The sequence below is a fragment of the Budorcas taxicolor genome, chromosome 2 (assembly GCF_023091745.1).
Source record: "Budorcas taxicolor isolate Tak-1 chromosome 2, Takin1.1, whole genome shotgun sequence".
Lineage (NCBI taxonomy): Eukaryota > Metazoa > Chordata > Mammalia > Artiodactyla > Bovidae > Budorcas > Budorcas taxicolor.
Window position 1 is genome coordinate 71,490,654 of NC_068911.1, and position 20,432 is coordinate 71,511,085.

Genomic DNA, 20,432 nt, shown 5'->3' on the forward strand with positions numbered 1-20,432 from the left:
TCTACCAAACTGCAGCACCTTCTTTTAGAAGCTGGCTTTAACATAGATACAGTTTCCTTATTCCACCTATTTAAACATTTGTCTAAGCAGATGATAAATTTGTCATGTGGTAGTAACTTTCACAGTGCTTTTGATGTCTGCAACTATTACTGTTCTCAGATTTTCTGGTGTTTGGGCTGTTAATACTGTGTCTTCAGTACTGTGTCTCACATATTCAAAATTTCCTCATTTATCTTCATTTTATATAATAGCAATGACAAAAAACAACTCAGTATTATACTTGTATGGATTTCTTGGCCAATGGTCTGCTAAATCAAAGAAGAATTATTATTACTATTTAACACATATATAGTGCTCACTACTGGAGAAGGCAATGGCAACCCACTCCAGTACTCTTGCCTGGAAAATCCCATGGAAGGAGGAGCCTGGTGGGCTACAGTCCATGGGGGCGCAAAGAGTCGGACATGACTGAGCGACTTCACTTTCACTTTTCGCTTTCATGCACTGGAGGAGGAAATGGCAACCCACTCCAGTGTTCTTACCTGGAGGATCCCGGGGACAGAGGAGCCTGGTGGACTGCCATCTATGGGGTCGCACAGAGTCGGACACAACTGACGTGACTTAGCAGCAGCAGCAGTGCTTACTACATATCAGGCACTTTTCTAAGCACTTCACATCTATTAGTTCATTTAACTCTCCCAATCATCCTGTCAGGCAGCTATATTATTATCTCCATCTACAGATGGAGAATTGAGGTTCCAAGAGGTCAAATCACTTGCTCAAGGCAAGGTTCTCATCCAAGGTGGTCCTGGTTCCACAGTCTGTGCTCTAGAATATGTCCTTCTCAGCCTTCCAAAATGCTTGCATGAATAGGATTCCAGCTGTGTGTATGACATAGTCTAGTGGTTAAACAATATAAAGCTTCAGAATCAGACCGCCTCTGGACAAATCCCACCTTCTGCACTTTTAAGATTTATGAGCTTGGACAAGTTACTTTACCACCTTAGACTACAACATTACTTTATCTATCTGTTAAGGAGAATAGCAGTACCTGCCTCATGGCATATCAGTCAGGACTAAATGAGATGATATGTGTAAAGAGTTCAGATCCACGCTTTCTACATGGTAAATTCTCAACTCATGTTGCTAATATAAGTGAGATAAAAGACTGACCACATCGCCCCATTGTGAGATTCCAGTGTAATACTGGGCATGCAAGATAGTAACTATTCGCTGTTCATGGTAGTGATTATAAAGCTACTTTGATCTTTCATTCATAATATATAGACAACTTTAGTGTTGTGTTTTTCTGTGTTGTCTGGCTAGAAGAAAGAGACAAGGAATTGACATATGCTTTAATCCTCTAAGATGGATTTTCAGGATACTGATTAACTTTTATTGTGGTGGAAACATTTTACTTGAAGTTGAGCTAAAAAGAAACAGTTTTATCATCCAGAATAAAAGAATAAATCAATATCTTTATTTTACACACAAATATTGATTAGATAATAACCTGTTTCAGGAAAGGATTTTTTTTTTTTTTAAGTGAAAGATGGATGTGTGAAAACTCCTGCTTGAGGAGGAAGCTAGAAAGGACCTTTGTAATGAACGGATCACTGTCAGGATCCATCAAATTCTTGCTCTTCATCATTGATGTTGCTTTGTTATGAATGGATCACTGTCAGGATCCATCAAATTCTTGCTCTTCATCATTGATGCTGCTTTGTAATGAATGGGTCACTGTCAGGATCCATCAAATTCTTGCTCTTCATCACTGATACTGTTGATGTTGCCTTCTTCCTAGCAATTTGACACTCTTGTTGGAGAAGGAGGAGGCCAGATGAGTGGCGGGCAGAAACAAAGAATAGCCATCGCCAGAGCCCTTGTTCGGAACCCAAAGATCCTGCTTTTGGACATGGCCACCTCGGCTCTGGACAATGAGAGTGAAGCCATGGTGCAAGAGGCACTGAGTAAGGTTTGTTGAGAGTCTAAGTTCCTTTCATAAGTCCGTGTGGAAATTCTTGTGTTGTAGGAAAGGCCTCTGTGAAGAGAGGAGAAAGAGAGACAGAGAGAGACAGTGAGAGAAGGACTACATGGGCCATTGTATCTTTTTGGAAAATATTGGCTCACCACAATGTTCCTCAGAGTTGAACAGAAGACATATGATTTGCTTCTAAAGGCGGCACATGTAAAATTTGTTACGTCTAACTCACAATATGTGATTTAAAAAATTTACATTTTGGGTGTAAGATGTCAATTAATAGCAGCACCTGGAGCAACGCGTGATGTGCTTATTAGCCACAAGAAAGTACGCTGATATTTTCTAACGTCTGTTTAGCCTATTTAAGAATCTTCTTAGGGATCGAGCCTCTGCCTTACTTGTGGATTCTGAGACAGTCCAAATGGCACTGTCAGCTTTATCTTACAGTCTGACTCGGTGCACTGTACATTCTCACAGGTTCAGCATGGGCACACAATCATTTCTGTCGCTCATCGCCTATCTACAATCAGAAGTGCTGATGTCATTATCGGTTTTGAACATGGTACAGCAGTGGAAAGAGGCACCCATGAAGAACTGTTGGAAAGGAAAGGCGTTTACTTCACTCTAATAACTCTGCAAAGTCAAGGAGACCAAGCCTTTAATGAAAAAGACATAAAAGGCAAGTGCCCTTTCAGTTATGCTTATACATTATGTTAAATAATTAGCATATATGATGTTTTTGGATTTCTATGCATTGTAATATATAGTGTCTTAGTTGTTTTCCTCAAAGCCCTGGGGGACATTACGTAGATGATAAAGGAAAGAACAGACACTCAGGAGGTTTAGTTATTGATAAGTCATAGTGCTAAAACCCAGGTCTACTGAGGAAGAAACTTCAATTCCATCCCCTTTTTCCGCCTCACACTTTGCAAATAAGAGAGTCTTCCTAGAATGTCCTGCACTCAGCATGAGCTCTCTTCTTATTGGTTGAGTGAATTAAACAATGACTAAAAAGTTTTATGCATATTTTCATTAGTGTAGGTAGATACTTCAGGTCCTAATGTACTTGCTCCTTTTCAATCTGAATTTTCTTTTTTTTTTTTTGCCACATCATGTGACATGTAGGATCCAGTTCTCTGACAAAGGATCAAACCCATGCCCCCTGCAGTGGAAGCATGGAGTCTTAACCTCTGGATTTGGTGGTTTATCTAAACCTATGTTAAGCATCCATTACAAACTTTCTCTCCCATATCAAATCTGGATTTGTTAACACTATTGGGTAAAATGACTGTATACATTGAACATGTGATTTATTCTGAAAAGATTTTTTTTTTAATTTGGTTCATCTACTTTTTTTTTTTTTTTTTTTTGCCACCTCTAGTGGATTTCTCTGACTTCCTTGGTGGCTCAGACAGCAAAGAACCTGCCTGCAATGCAAGAGGTCTGGGTTTGATCCCTAGGTTGGGAAGATCTCCTGAAGAAGGGAATGGCAACCCACTCCAGTATTCTTGCTGGAGAATTCCATGGCTACAGTCCATGGTGTCAAAAAGAGTTGGACACAATTGAGCAACTAATGCTGTCACTTTTTCTTTTCAGTAGGTTTCTCACAAGATTTTTCTGTCATTCATATCAGCTATAGCTATAGGTATCTATTTCTGTGGTGATAACACATAGGCTGCCATATAATTCAAAAGATTCAATCCTGCTGAGTATTTTTAATTTTTTTATTGTTAGAATGTGCTGGACAAATGTTAGCTTTTAGTTATTGCAATAAAGTTAACAGGTTGTTTGAGATCAGACACAGTAACGATATGCTATGCAAATATAGTAAATAATCTTATTTTGCTTTGATTCTGCTTATTGTATACACTAAGGGATCACTCGTGTTGTATTGAATAGGAAAAGATGAAACCGAAGATGCCTTACTTGAGAGAAAACAGACCTTTAGCAGAGGGAGCTACCAGGCTAGCTTAAGGTAAGCTCAGGCAACGGGGCAGATTTTAAAGTTTTCAGATGCTTTCAGGAACCCTCTGCAGCTAAGATCTTCTGGCAATATCTCAGGTACACTTGGAAAGCCCTTACACACAGCCCCAGGTCCTGTGTAATAGGTCGCCGTACTGACATTTCTGTCTCCAACCCATAGAGGTTTTCAAAATTTGGCTTCTCATTTTATTGAGGGTAGGGGGTCATGATAAAGACACTCTGTAGTTAAAATGTTGTTTATTGAGCTTAGAAAGGGGATTTTAAAAAATCTGTGTTTAGACTTATCTCCCAGAGTTAACTGTGGTATGAAGCACTGTCTTAAATGGAAGTCAAATTCATGCCTTTAGCTCCATTCTTTAACCTACTGAGCTGCAATTGAATTACAAATATTTCTGTTGCCAGAGTTCCCCATCCAAGGTCAAATCATTCTTTAACTAGATGAAATATGAGATGTGTCATCTAACACTTAAAGCATATTTTCCTAAACATGAACTTTTTTTTTCCTGGGTCAATCTGTGGGTATTGACTTCCAAAGCATATTTTTGGAGCATGCTGTAGCAAGACTGTAAATTTAATCTTTCATTCTGGTTTAAAAGTTTAAAAAAAAATAGTTCCATTAATGTTAAAGGTCTGTATATTAAGAAAAATTCTGCCCAGGGTATTTGTGTGTATTTCTGAAAATGTTATTCAAGATCTTTTTTCCTTAAGTTCGGAGACTATTTGTAGGCAATAGACTGACATTTCCCTGCCTTGTCCCTTATCATTTCTAGGATATTTGATTCAAGGCTGTGCTCTAAACAAAGGCTCAATTTATGACTTGCTCATTCAAGATAGCTAATTGTTTATTGAAAAATGGTTAAACAGGCTTAAAATATAATATTCTAGAAACAACTCCAAGTAGTTCAAACACAGATTTGTTTACTTTTAATATTCAAAGACTAGTTAACTGGGTTTTATGCTTAGGGGTTTTATTTTTCCTTTTAAGAACAGGTCTATTCAGAAAATTTCAAGAAATGCTAGTTTCATTGAATTTTTTCAGGTAATAAACAATAGTTCAAATGTAAAAGCTATAAAAATTGCCAAAATTGTTGGGTAATTTTTAAGGACATCTAGCATGAATTATTTCACCATTTTTTTTTCTGATTGGAAGGAAAAAAATTATAAAGGTCATCAGAATCACAGTTTGAAGATATCAACTAACTTCTTAAACCCAGAAAATGACTAGGCATCTCTTTTGATCACTAAGTTAAAGGTTGCAAAGAGGAATGCATCTCATGGTGAGGTCAAAAGAAAATAAATAGTTTCTTAATTTTTCAGATGAACAGAATTTTCCCCATTCTAAGTAGTTTACTTAACAGTTTGCTATTAGGCCCAGATAACTGTTTTAATATAAACATTTCTTATTTGGCTATTAGTTCTTACAAATTCTACATTTTGGTGACTAGGGAGAGAAGCCAAGAAATACAACCTGTACACAGAAAGTAGCTATTAACCTCCTACAGAGAAAGATTTATAGGTCTGAGTAAGAAAGTCTGTTAAAAATATCTTATTGTGTATGCTGACAGATTTTTTTTTTAAGAGGACTAATTGAAATGTTAATTTGTATCTTATTTTCTCGGTCTGATGCCTAAGTCTCTCTTTGGTAATATATTTTAGATTCAAGAACAATTTCCATGGATGACAATAATTTCCTAAATAATAATGTTGAGAGAGTGAGAACATATATTCCCAAATTAGCTGTTTTTGTTTCCCATGAGAAGTGGTACACAGCTTCTGAGGAAGGGAGGGGCAGCCGTTGCAGGTTCTACAAAGGGGAGTGACAGAATTCTAACGCTGGTGTTTATGGTAGACCAGAGCGGGTGGGTCGGGCCCCTGCCTCGCACCCTTACTGTTCATGGTCTCCTTGGGGCAGCTTATGCTAGACAGGTAGAATGCTGGATGAACGGGCAACAGGGAATGAGAGAAAGAGAGATTTAAGAAACATAAGATTAAAGTAGTAGAGGGGATAAGGACTGATGTCTTCCCTGCTCAGAACTGGGAGGTAGTCAACTATATTTTGATGCCCTCTTCTTCTCCACATACTCCTTGTCTGCCAATGCTCTGACTGTCTTTTTTAGGCCCATAACCTTCAGTCTCAGCCCTCTCTTGCACTCAGCTCTCTCTAGCTGACACAGAGCTATCCCTCACACCTTTAGGAGTTGAGCTCTTGACCTCAGTTACCTAACTTAGAGAAATGACTCTATTGCTGCAGAGTTTCAGGCCACATGGGATGGGCTTGGGTGTCCCAGAAGCCAGTTTGGTAGCAGGAAGTCTGAGTGGGGTGTGGTTTCATGCCTGATCACAATGAGAGTTTGAGCAAGAGCGAGAGGGAGGACTTGACGGAAATGCACCTGTTGAACCTGGTGACTAAGAGGATCAAGATGCCGTCAAATGAACGTGGGAATAAGTGAGGGTCATGAACTTGATGCACGGCTGTCTTCTCAGGGATAGGCGAGCATCTGTAATAGGCAGGTGCCACCTTGGTGTTCTAGTCTAGCTTAACCTGAATACCAGAGAAGGCAATGGCAAGCCATTCCAGTACTCTTACCTAGAACATCTCATGGACGGAGGAGCCTAGTAGGCTGCAGTCCATGGGGTCGCCACTAGTCGGACACAACTGAGTGACTTCATTTTCACTTTTCACTTTTATTGGAGAAGGAAATGCAACCCACTCCAGTGTTCTTGCCTGGAGAATCCCAGGGACGGCAGAGCCTGGTGGGCTGCCACCTATGGGGTCGCGCAGAGTCGGACACGGCTGAAGCGACTTAGCAGCAGCAGCAGCAGCAGCAACCTGAATACAGATGATAGGAGACTTATGAATAACACCATCTGGATTGCACTACCACAGCTGATGCAGATCTCCTCGTCACTACAATCTCCCTCTTTACACGGTATTTCTTCAGGCTAAGTGCTTTGAGAATGTAACTTCCATCCTTCCAAGTCTTCAGGATTACCTTTACCACTTAGCAGTCTATTTGCAAATGGCTAAAAACCTCAGCCAACCTGGTTTAACCTTTAAAGGGGAAGAAAAACAACATAACTTAATAGTTCAAAGAGGCTTTGGCTTCAGGCAAGACTGGAGCTTCAGTGACTTGGTCAAGATACATACAATTTCTTTTTCTTCCCTTCTCAGCTCTACTTTTTTTTTCAGTATTCTTTTTTTAGGAAGCTTCTTTTCTTGACATAATTGCCAACAGCTTCCAGTGTCACATACTTTCAAATTTAACCTAGAAGAGAGTAGAAATCTCCTTCCCAGAAACCTCAGGGAAAATCAAAACGACTTGAATCACTTCCTATGTCTGCTCTATACTAAGTTTTTGTAACTAGTAACCATATCTCCATACTTCTCTTTATATCATTCTGTCAATCAGCAATGCTCTTTCCTCTAGCCTACAGATACCCACAGCCTACCTTAGCCACTTCCTCCATGAAGCCTGACATATGGTCTTTTATCCTTTAAATTTCCATACTGTTTATTTAAACCTGCTTTATAGCACTTATTACAGTCTTCCTTATATTAGGGTTGCTTACATGCATAGTTCTTCTATGATACTTTAAGCGCCTTAAGGGAGAAGTCTGGAATTGTCCGGTCTTTGTGCCCCTTCAGAGCACCTAACTTTGATTTGTACGTTGTAGGTGCACAATCATCTTCTGTTGAATGAATCAGTGAACACTTCAAGCTAAATTATATTTCAATAATATATTTGTTAATTAAATCCATCCCTAAAGGCTGTATGTAGCCTGGAGAAATTTCCACTAGGGTCCCTGTTTCCTCCTACTAGTCTATTTGTGTCCAGGAAAATCCCATGGATGGAGGAGCCTGGTGGGCTGCAGTCCATGGGGTTGCTAAGAGTCGGACACGACTGAGCGACTTCACTTTCACCTTTCACTTGCATGCATTGGAGAAGGAAATGGCAACCCACTCCAGTGTTCTTGCCTGGAGAATCCCAGGGACGGGGAAGCCTGGTGGGCTGCCGTCTATGGGGCCGCACAGAGTCGGACACGACTGAAGTGACTTGGCAGCAGCAGAATTATGCTAAAGCAAACATCAGGGAGAGAGAGAAAGAGAGAGATCAAAACTCATCCTACAGTCCTAAGGGAGGTAATAGTGATGGGCCATTGCCATTGCAGCAATAGCAGAACCGTGTGGGTTTGGGATAGATTTGAGTCTTGGATGCCTTTTTTTTTGGTGGACTAGAGAAACAACTCTGTCCCTTCTCTTCCTCCCTCTGTGTGTGTACTCTGAATCAGGGTTTAGCTTGGCGCGGTAGCAACCCGACTGATAGTTCTGTCAAACCCACTCAGGAAGCTCCTGCCTCTGACACAGGTGATGTAAACTTGGAGCCAGTTGAGTCCTGTTCCAACAAGCCACAGACTAATTCATCTTTCTTTTTACTTACAGAGCTTCCATCCGACAACGGTCCAAGTCTCAGCTTTCTTACCTGGGACATGAATCGTCATTAGCACTTGTAGATCATAAGTCTACGCATGAACAAGACAGAAAGGTCAGACACCAATGGCTCATGTGGGGATGGAAGAAGTCTCTCCTGGGGACTGTCGTATGCCCTTTAAGCTTAGAATCTGAGTTTTCAAGGCCTTTATTTAGTAATATTTCACTGCTGCTACTGCTGCTGCTAAGTCGCTTCAGTCATGTCTGACTCTGTGCAACCCCATAGACAGCAGCCCACCAGGTTCCACCGTCCCTGGGATTCTCCAGACAAGAACACTGGAGTGGGTTGCCATTTCCTTCTCCAATGCGTGAAAGTGGAAAGTGAAAGTGAAATTGCTCAGTCACGACCCCATGGACTGCAGCCCACCAGGCTCCTCCGTCCATGGGATTTCCCAGGGAAGAGCACTAGAGTGGGGTGCCATTGCCTTCTCCTATGTTTCACTAAGTCAAACTAAATGGGAGGCTCCATTAAGACCTGAATGAAGCTCTAAATTTTATATCATGTTTTACATAATATTTTAAAAGAAGCATAAATAATAAAACATTTTTAAGAATACATGGTAACTAAGATGAAGTATTAAAAGTTCACTGATAATTCTTATGTGAGCCATTCTAATAAACATAATTACATGTACTTAGCAGACTATTTGATTATGTAGGAATCCCTTTCAAGTTCTTAAGACTATCTGAAAACTTTTCTTTGTAAAACTTTAAATCTCCTTCTTAAATAATTATAATAATTATAAAGTGTTTGATACAAGTTACTGCAAATTTTAAATTAATGGGGACTGATTAGGTTTTAGAGACATTTGTTTACTTAATACAATTTTATAATAATTGTTTTAGGGTACATTTTAAATTAACACTATTAATTTTAGCACTATTCAAAGCAACATAAAAATGAAATAGATAGGAGAAAAATCAACACATATAATGGCGCCCCACTCCAGTACTCTTGCCTAGAAAATCCCATGGGCGAAGGAGCCTGGTGGGCTGCAGTGCAGTCCGTGGGGTCACTGAGGGTTGGGCACGACTGAGCGGCTTCGCTTTCACTTTTCACTTTCATGCATGGGAGAAGGAAATGGCAACCCACTCCAGGGTTCTTGCCTGGAGAATCCCAGGGACGGGGGAGCCTGGTGGGCTGCCATCTTTGGGGTCGCACAGAGTCAGACACAACTGAAGCAACTTAGCAGCAGTAGCAGCAGCAGCAACAATATTCAACTTTGTTCATCAGGATGTCCACTGCTGCAGTGGACACAGTCTAACCTTCATATAAGGCGACCATCCCTCCTGCTCAGAGCCTTTCTTAATCACTGAACTTTATTCTTCAGCTCTCATCCTCTCATTTTCAATCCCCCATTACTCTTCATTTCAGTCTTTTCATGGCAATTTTCTTATTGAGGCTTATTTCAGATCATGTTGTCTTATCCCATTACTAAATTACAAGCTTCTTAAAGTTAGTAACTATTATTTGTGTTTGTATCAACTTGGGCATCTTGCTTTGCCTGGAAACTCCTTTATCTGGTTACCATTAGCCTACCAGGCTCCTCGGTCCATGGGATTTTGCAGGCAAGGGTAGGGAGTGGGTTGCCATTTCCTTCTCCAGGGGATCTTCCCGACCCAGGGATTGAACCCGGGTCTCCCACATTGTAGGCAGATGTTTTACTGTCTGAGCTACCAGGGAAGTTCTGGTTACCATGAGACCTAGCAAACATTTCTGTTTATTTGCCACATGTAAACCTAGAACCAACTGAGTCCTGTCCCAACCTTGTCATAATCTACAGACTCTTTCATCTTTCTGTTTAGTTACAGAGCTGCACATGGTAGGACATCAAGTGATTTTTAAAACTAGGATGAAAAATTAACTTTTTATAGTAAAATAAAGTCCAAACCACAAGATTTATCAAAGAAAATGAGTCAGAGAATATTTTAATTACAAGCACATCCATTATGCATGATGTAATTTCAAATCATCTTTAAAACTTTCAGTATAAGAATCCTTTTGGGGAGTAATTATAAACACTGATTCACAATGCCCAATTTGGAATAAAGTACTACGTACGATTTTATGACTATGATGGAAGGATTATTAAGGCTCTCTTTTGGTTTTAAGATATTAATAATAAATAGCATTCTTAATTATCTAATGTTGTTATTGTTGTCGTTGTTCAGTTGCTAAGTGGTGTTTGCCTCTGAATAGTTCTTCAGTCGCTAATTGGTATTCGACTCTGAATAGATAGTGTTCTCAGTATCTAATATAGCTGGTTTAAATAAACTTCATAGAGGAACACTTTGTCTCAGGAACAGCAGGGTGGATCCAAGGAGAGAAAATGTTTAGCAAGCGTGGTTGCTTACTGCATCTTGCCATTAAGGACTCAGCACCTCTTCTCATTCTAGAAATAGTTTTTTCATTTATATCTGTGGTACTGCCACCCATAAGTATAAGAGGCATTATACAAGGAGTTTAATAAGCTTCAAGGAAGAAAGAACCAAACACTACATTGACATTTCAAACATAACAGCACCAATTGTATTCAATTTTTTGCATTTTTATTTTTTCCCCTAGTTTCTGGGAAAATATTTGACAACAAATACAAGAGAATTAGGAAGAAAAAGAAAATCCAATTTTATTATTGTTGAAGCTGGTAGATGGCTCAGCACTGTTGCAGAGAACAATCAGTTTTCCTGAAGATCTGACGATCAGGTTCCCAGACTTCTGATGCAGGGAAAACTCAGAAGGGAGTTATTTAAATAAAAGGAAATCTAAATCAAATACAGAGAGTAGTTTCAGAGAAAACAAAACTACTCCCTAAGTATTCTACTCATCAGCATTGCCAATTAGAATATAATAAATAACTCAATTAAATGGAAACCAAGAATCTGCCTGCAATGAAGGAGACCCAGTTTCAGTTCCTGGGTGGGGGAACAATCTCTTGGAGAAGGGATTGGCAACCCACTCCAACACTCTGCCTAGAAAATCCATGGACAGAAGAGCCTGGTGGGCTACAGTCCATGGGGTAGCAAGGAGTTGGTTGTGACAGAGCATCTGAGCAGAGAGAGTGTGATTTTAAAAGGATGACACTTTGATTTCTTTCTTTAGTTAAGGGAGGAAAAGGGAAAAAGTGACAGAGAGCCAATGTGATTCTGCTAAAGGCAGAAGTGAAACAGGCCTTGTGCTTATATTAATACTGGTCATTTGTATGAAAATTATCTTAGAACTTTTTTGATTTAAAAATTAAATATTTTAAAAAAGGAAACAGCAGAATCAGTATTGGTAGAATTTAATATAAGGACTTCCTATTCAGAGTAAATTTTAAAGTATGTTAGATATTTAGGTTATTTTAATCCCAAGTAAATTTTAAAGTATTTTGATAGTTAACTAAATTCTTTAAGATCAAACACTGGTAAAAAAGTTTTTTTTCATATTTTGATGAAGAAGCTCTAACCTGACTGTTGTTTGGGAATTGTTCCATTTTGTGTGGCAAGGCAAAAAGGTTTACTTATATAAAGGCGTTATCTCCACCTTGTGGTCTCTTTGGGTTTTGACTCTGAAAATTTGAGATGGTTTCAAAAGTCTGTGCTTCCAAAGTGTAAGTGGGGTGTCTGACCCAACGTTTCATAGCTAGCTGGTGACAGAGCCAAGACTATAGCCTGTTTTCTCTTGGTCTCCAAGCTATACTCTTGGCTTTCATAAATCACATCACAGTTATAATGCTAATAAAATTGAGATTAGGATTAGGGGAAAACTGCAGGCTAAAGCTTCCAGTCTCTGATATCCAGGCACCTCTTTCAGAGGAACTAAAAGATAGAATATGTATGAGAGTATGTCAAGGTCAAATATTAAAAACCCATCACTTCATCACAGCTAACTTATAGTAGGGTTTAGGGATTGGTTAGGAGCTAGGACAGGGTTTCCCAGGTGGCTCAGTGGTAAAGAATCCACCTGCCAATGCAGGAGATGGGAGTTCAGTCCCTAGCTTGGGAAGATCCCCAGGAGAAGTAAATGACAATCCACTCAAAAAATCTGGAAAATCTCATGGGCAGAGGAGCCTGGAGGCAAGGTCCATTGGGTTGCAAAGAGGCTAACATGACTGAGTGACTGAGGACACACACACGTAGGAGATAGGACAGGAGATCTATAAAAGTGACTGCTAGTATTCGATCATTTGGAAAGTTCCTGTTTCTTGGTCATAGTTACCATTTCCTATCATCATATCTTAAAGTTGTCATCAAGGCAGGAGACCGCCTATGGGTTGGCATGAAGAAATCGATGTAACAAAATATAGAAATCTGGACATGAGATTTAAGTAGGACGTTATATTTTTACCTGAGCTACACAGGATATGGATGGCAGGAATCTGGGAAAAGCCCTTTGTTAAGCATTGAACCATCTACCTTGTAAGTAAGTGATCAGTATTTTTTTAAATAAAAATTTTTTTTTGCATTTATATGCCACGAGCATAAAAGCTTCATTCATTCTTTCATCCAATGAACACTGACTGCACACCTAACAAGTGCCAGATATTGTCTTAGGGATGCAAAGATGAGCAAGAGCACTGTCCTTCTTCCTTCACTGGAGCTGCTGGCAGGATACTAGTTACGTGTGATAAATAAGTGAGCACTGTGCAACTTATCATTGATACAATAGAGGAAGGAACTGCAGTGAGGAAGCGGATATAAACTTTTATAATTTTGTCTGTCTGTGAGTTACTGGTTTGCTGTGAATTTACTATATCTATGTATATATACTTATCTATGTGTATATATATACACACCTATATATATTTTGGGGCTTCCCTGATAGTTCATCTGGTAAAGAATCTGCCTGCAATGCAGGAGACCCCAGTTTGATTCTTGGGTTGGAAAGATCTGCTGGAGAAGGGATAGGCTACCCACTTCAGTGTTCTTGGGTTTCCTTTGTGGCTCAGCTGGTAAAGAATCTGCCTGTAATGCAGGAGACCTGGGTTTGATCCCTGGGTTGGGAAGATCCCCTGGAGAAGAGAATAGCTACCCACTCTAGTATTCTGGCCTGGAGAATTCCATTGACTGTGCAGTCCATGGGGCTGCAAAGAGTCAGACACCACTGAGCGACTTTCACTTTAATACATATCTTTAGCCTTTTAGCTTTTTTTAGATGAGTTAATTTGTCTTTAGCTTTGCAAAATCCCAGAGGAAAAAACCCTTCTGTATATAATGACTTCCGTTTTCTTTTGTTCTTATACTACTTTTAGTTCAGTTGCTCAGTCATGTTCAACTCTTTGCAAGCCCATGGACTGCAGCACACCAGGCCTCCCTGTCCATCACCAACTGCCAGAGTTGGCAGGGCAAAGGCTAACAGAGTTTTGCCAAGAGAATGCACTGGTTACTCAGACTCATGTCCATTGAGTCAGTGATGCCATCCAACCATCTCATCCTCTGTCACCCCCTTCTCCTCCTGCCTTCAATCTTTCCCGGCATCAGGGTCTTTTCAAATGAGTCAGCTCTTCACATCAGGTGGCCAAAGTATTGGAGTTTCAGCTTCAACATCAGTCTTTCCAATGAATATTCAGAGGTGATTTCCTTTAGGATTGGCTGGTTTATTCTCCTTACTGTCCAAGGGACTTTCAAGAGTCTTCTCCAACACCACAGTTCAAAAGCATCGATTTTTCAGTGTTTAGCCTTCTTTACGGCCCAACTCTCACATCCATACAGGGCAAAGGCTAACAGAGTTTTGCCAAGAGAATGCACTGGTCATAGCAAACACCCTCTTCCAAGAAGCTATCAAGTTAGCCTGAAGCAATTTTATGGATGCTGGAGAGTACATAAGAGCTGTGTCAGAGATGAAAGACTTTACTCAGAGCATGAGCGGGAGCCAGTGCACAGCATTTCCACTGACTCCCCAGCCTACCCTGACTTCTCAGCTGATGAAAGAGAAATAGGTGACACCAGCAAAGGAGGGGGAAGAGGAATCCTAGGCTTGAGAAACCTGGTGTTTTTATAATGGACGGTAAGCCCTTGTCTTAGGATGGAAGCACTATCCCCCTCCTCCAAGGCTATTTGCTATACCAACATTCTTGCGAAATTCTTGAGAAAACAGCCTCAACAAAGGTGGTCAGTTCCTCTTTTCACCAGATGTGCAGAAACACGAGAGAGCCATAGAGAACTTTGTCTATTTCTTTCCTTCTGAGGAGGAGAAGGCAACTGAGCCCCAGAGAGCCAAAGTGCTCAGTGATATATTCCACTAGTGGCCACGTTGGACTCATCCAAGAACCACATTCTTTCCACATGCCCGTTTCCCCCATGCTTTCACAGGCACCTTTCTTCCTCTCTGCATTGATTTCCTAGAGTTGAGTAAGACATCAGAGATGAAATTATTGAAGGATTTGCTGCATGAGTGAGTAGCAACTATTGAGGGCAGACCAAGAGAGAACCTGAAATGGAGGCATTGACAGATCCATCACCAAGCAAGCTCTCCCTCCATCCTATTTGGCTTGCAACTAGAATATGGACACCAGGCTTTTATTTCAATTAAACTGGTAATGAAATCTTTGACTTTGGAAGCAAAAGGATAGTATCTGAAGTTCCTTACTGTTGTCTGTTCCTGACAGTCAGCTCCTTAAGGGGTAAATAACTGTGTTAATGAAATAGAACACTAACAGTTCTGTAGTCAATTTGCTGTAGACATTTTTAGTATATTTTAATAGAAAAAAATTTTTTTAAATCAACACAGATCTATGTAAGCCACCTAAAATCTTTTCTCAAACAAAGCAAACAATAAATTTAGCAAATTATTGAAGAATGGGCCTAACGACCAAGTACTGAAGAATATCATTAGCAAGGAAAACTGATGGTAAAGATGATGAAGTTCTGAATATAATTTTTGCCTTCAAGAGGCTAAAAATTAGCTAGCTCTGACACTTTAATGGCAATTAAAGAAATTGGAATGGGGAAATTTTAAAATAATTTGTATTCCTTGTAAAGAACATGCACAATTTAGAAATCCAAATTGATTACCATTTACTTCTGGGCACTAATTAAAGAAAACCTTCACAGAAATACACAACTGATAACCATTGTCCCCAGTTAATACATTTTAAAAATTATTTTGCGTTGTTTAGATACACTGGCCTGCCTTAGGGCTTGAGGCAGTCACTAAACTTTGACATTTATGAAGGACATATCTTGAAAATTTCACAAATCCTAGAATATGTAAATACCACTCACTATAGCACAAAGGGTTGCAAAGAGTCAGACACAACTGAAGCGACATAGCACTCACATACTCACTATAGCACAAAAATGGTTTTAAATTGGGAGTTATTTTTCTTATAGATCCAGCTTATTTACTACTCCCCAAGTGTTAATATCTATGCAATTGTGAAACGAGAACTACCAGCTCACCTTCAGATGAGCAGACATCTAAAATCAATCCCATCCAAGGCATAGCACGTTGTTGCTGTTTAGTCCCTAAATCATGTCTGACTCTTCTGTGACCCCATGGACTATAGCAGCTCACAACGCTCCTCTGTCCATGGGACCAGCCAGGCAAGAATACTGGAGCGGGTTGCCATTTCCTACTCCAGGGGTTCTTCTCGACCCAGGGGTTGAACCTGTGTCTCCTGCACTGGCAGGCAGATTCTTTACCACTGAGCTAGCAGGGAGCCCCAAGTCATAGCATGGCGGCAAGCAGTTCAGAGCCATCTCTCACAAAATATCGTATCACCATGTCCTATAGGTCTTCGAGGTCACTCAAAACCAATCAAACCATGACTCAACTCTATGAATGCCAAAGGGACCACTGTATAATAAAAGAGTACGTGCAAACATTTAAATGATTAATGTAACCTCCTCTCCCCTCAAGGACAAGAACATTCCTGTGGAAGAAGAAATTGAACCAGCCCCAGTGAGGAGGATTCTGAAACTCAATGCTCGAGAATGGCCCTACATGCTGGTAGGGTCTGTGGGTGCAGCTGTCAATGGGACAGTCACACCCATGTATGCCTTTTTATTCAGCCAGATTCTTGGGGTAAGCAAGCAGCTGGACCAGCTTTACTCTCCTTTTACCTTTTGTCTATCAGTGGATGCTGTCACTTTTGATAGGTTGGTTCTTTGTTGTAATGTATTCAACTTTTTTAAAGTTTTTTTTTGTTATTGTTGTTCTTTTAGTTCTTTCTCCCCTCCTCTCATCTCTAAAGAATTAAAAATGTCTCAAGTCTCCAACAAACAGGAGGTGAGAAGACAAAGGGGAGACTCTCATTTGGACTGGCAGTACACTCTGACAGTCACTGTGTCTGTTAAAAAAAAAAAAAGACAAAAAAGACTATGGCTGCAAACTTAGTGTCAAAAGAGGGCAGTTTACCCATATGCAAGCCAAATAAGAATGCAAAGCAAGTTCACTGAATGATATAAAAGGATTTGGGAGCCATTTCGATCTTGCTGATCAGCTGAGGTACAAAGCTTGAATTGTAATAGCAAGTGTTCCTGCACGTCGCATAGTACTCTGCTCTTCTGCTCATTGCACCATTGAAATGGGCAGTTGGGGGAGAAAACGGGAAAAGGAAGAGAGAACTGAAATAAGGCATGTACAAAGAATAAACTTATTTCAGTTTTTCATCTCCTAAGAGTTTTGATATTCTCCATCTGATATTATTGCTGTAAAATAATAATAATAATATTGATGATAATAAGTACAAACATTAATTATGCACTATCTAAGAAATTTATATATAATAGTTTACTAAACTTTCCTAATAACCAGCTATGGTAGGTATTCTTATTGTTTCTATTTGACAAAGGAGCAAACTAAAGAACTTAGAGGAGTAAGTGATGGATCTGGGATTCAAATCCAGGCAATGTGACTGCAGAGCTGAGTTCCAATAAAATCTTATCATTGAGAAGTCAGTTCTCGAAATGTTGTCATATTTTCTCAGTTGAAATTCACACACACACACGAATCCTATGAGATCAACAAGGAGGAAAACCTAGAATCCTAGAGAACTTATGAACTTGTTCAAGGTCACACAGGGTCACAGAAGGTGGTGGGACCAGCCCTATAACCAGCTTTTCCGAAGGCTAGCCTAAAGGATGTGTAAGAGTCCCAGGTTTCAGTTTCCCCCTCTACTTTTCTTTCACTTTTATGGTCTGTCTGGCAGAGATCCTGACCAGAAAATTGTCCCAGCAGGATGTAGAAAGACCGGTAGAGCCCACAAACCAAACCAAATCAATCCTAAGGGGAGCGCCCCAGCCCTTGCTTCAGTTTTCACACTGCCCCCTTGTGGTAAGTGCGGAAATCACCATAAAGGTAGGAAATGGAAAACACAGAGATCAGCTCTGGTAAATCAAATTTCTGGTTATGCTGAAAACATCTTGATAACTAATTTATATTCCTTAATATGTAGGAAGTACAGTACCCTAAATATAATAGCAATGTCCTTTTATTCACTTAACAGATACTTGTTGATTATCTCCCCTGGCCTAGGGACTGGCATGCTAGTGAGGGTGCCTTCCCTAATGGAGTTTCCAGTCTATGTGGAAGACAGACGTTAAACTGAAAAATCCACTCACATTCACAAAATAGTTACTGATCACTTACTGTTTCCCAGACAATGTTGCTGGTGTTAAGAGTACAGTGAGGAACAAGAAAACCAGAGCCCTCCCTGCTCTCAGAAAGCTAACAGTCTCCTAGAGAGAGGCTCCAGAAATGCATTCACTCAGCAGTGATGTAGACGCAGAGCGTGTAGGGGATGGCATTGAATCTGTTAAGACCCAAGGCCCTAGACGTTTGCTTTTAAATTAAAGCCAGGATTCAGCGCCTTCGCTTTTCATCTCTTTTTCTCATGAATGCAGAGTAAGGAATGTGCTCACTCAACTTCAAACCCTGTGTATGAGCTGCTTTGCAAAGAGTCCTGGATTACCCACCAGGAGACTCCTTTACTGCCCTGGAGTCACACCATGCTACTTCTTTCATGATATCTCAGTTTCCTTAACTATAAAAGGAAGGATTGACAAGAAGGCTCTGTAAAAGATACCCTCCAGCTCCTGTGGGCTATTGAGTGGCCAAGTCAGAAAAAAATTGATGATTCAAATGATAACACCTGCCCTCCAAGAGCACCCACTTGGTTACTGATGGTGAGACTATTCTCTGTGACTCTTTGGGTCACAACCAGAAAATCCTAGCCTAAGCAATTGAGGTTTTTACCTAAGGACCAAAAGGATTGGAGATGAAATCCAAAATCTGTTCATCACTGATGTTCTCACAGGGTTAAGTTAGCTAGGAGAATAAAGCTTTATTCTTTTTCTTCTTTGATAAACAAGGTTGTTTTTGTCTCTTAGCATAATTATCACAGATTCATCAGTGGGTTCATGATGCTTTCATCTCATAGGGTATAATCATGAGTCAGATAATAGTCTGGTTTTAATTGTGCTACTGTCATTCTGACATATCTAAAGGGCACAATATTCGCATTTGGTATTGAGACCATAGTTTGTAACAAGGGTACAGCAAAAAAGTTGGGCATTAGGAGCCTGGTTGCTAATCTTGTGAAGCCTCAATGTATATGTAAGTCTTACTTTCTCTGGTTCACTTTCACTGGGTCTATTTGGCTTGGAACAGTCGTTTGGATGTAGCATGCTGGGGAAAGGGATTCCCAGATGGCGCTAATGGTAAAGAATCTCCCTGCCAATGTAGGAGATGTAAGAGATGCGGGTTTGATCCCTGGACTGGGAAGAACACCTGGGAGGGCATGGCAACCCGCTCCAGTGTTCTTGCCTAGAGAATCCCATGGACAGAGAGCCTGGCAGGCTGCATAGGGTCACAGAGGGTCAGACACGACTGAAGCGACTTAGCGCACAGCACACACCTATGCTGGGGAAAAGCTTGAATGTTGGAGTCAGCCAGCCTTGGATTTGCTGCATTCTCTGTCCTGTACTGTTTGTGTGTGTTTAGGCAAGTGGCTTCTTCTTGATGAGTCTTCGTTTCCTTATCTGTAATATGGGACAAGAAAAGCTACCTCACTGGGTTGTATTAAGAATCTCAATTTTAAGGAAATCCTCATTTAAATTAAAGTAGATTAACTAATACATTTGTATCTAGTAAATAGCAGGAATCTAATTAAATTTCATTTTCTCCCTAGACTCACCTTTACAAGATGGTGTAGATGTGTGTGCAAACTATAGCTGGTCTAAAAACAGAGAAACCTATGGATGGGCAGCCCTTGGGGGTGCATTTCAGGAAGAATGTACAAAGGACTCACGCAGTAGAGTTTAGGGGTAAAGGTTACAGATAGGTGATGCGCAATCTTGAATTTAATATTAGCCAAACATTCTTTTTTTTAATACTGAGAAGATGGATATTACCCAGAACCAACAGAGTTGTGCCCAGAAAAAAAAAAACGTTGCACTAGAATCTGGAAAACAGGCATTTCCTTCAGAGTGCCTTGAAGAATTATGAATGGACGTTCGTAACATTTTACAGGAGGTGGTGATCAAGACTATCCCCAAGATAAAGAAATGCAAAAAGACAAAGTGGTTATCTGAGCAGACCTTATAAATAGCTGAAAAAAGAAGAGAAGTGAAAGGCAAAGGAGAAAAAGAAAGATATACCCATCTGAATGCAGAGTTCCAAAGAATAGCAAGGAGAAATAAGAAAGTCTTCTTCAGTGATCAATGCAAAGAAATAGAGGAAAACAATACAATGGGAAAGACTAGAGATCTCTTCAAGAAAATTAGAGATACCAAGGGAATATTTCATGTAAAGATGGGCACAATAAAGGAAAGAAGTGGTATGGACCTAACAGAAGCAGAAGATATTAAGTAGAGGTGGCAAGAATACACAGAAGAGCTATACAAAAAAGAGCGTCAGGACCGAGATAACCATGATGGTGTGATCACTCACCAAGAGTCAGACATACTAGAAAGCGAAGTCAAGTGGGTCTTAGGAATCATCACTACAAACAAAGCTAGTGGAGGTGATGAAATTCCAGTTGAGCTATTTCAAATCTT

The 20,432-nt window shown here is 40.1% G+C and overlaps 1 protein-coding gene across 1 annotated transcript in view; it reads left to right on the top strand.

The window, feature by feature from the left end:
- ABCB11 (ATP binding cassette subfamily B member 11) overlaps window positions 1-20,432 on the top strand; it is an 81,970-nt gene that overhangs the window by 39,256 nt on the left and 22,282 nt on the right. Inside the window, exons 14-18 of the mRNA XM_052635862.1 lie at window positions 1,805-1,975; window positions 2,459-2,660; window positions 3,881-3,956; window positions 8,406-8,508; window positions 16,294-16,458. Coding sequence (XP_052491822.1) covers window positions 1,805-1,975; window positions 2,459-2,660; window positions 3,881-3,956; window positions 8,406-8,508; window positions 16,294-16,458 — 717 coding nt within the window. The remainder of the gene's footprint in view (window positions 1-1,804; window positions 1,976-2,458; window positions 2,661-3,880; window positions 3,957-8,405; window positions 8,509-16,293; window positions 16,459-20,432) is intronic.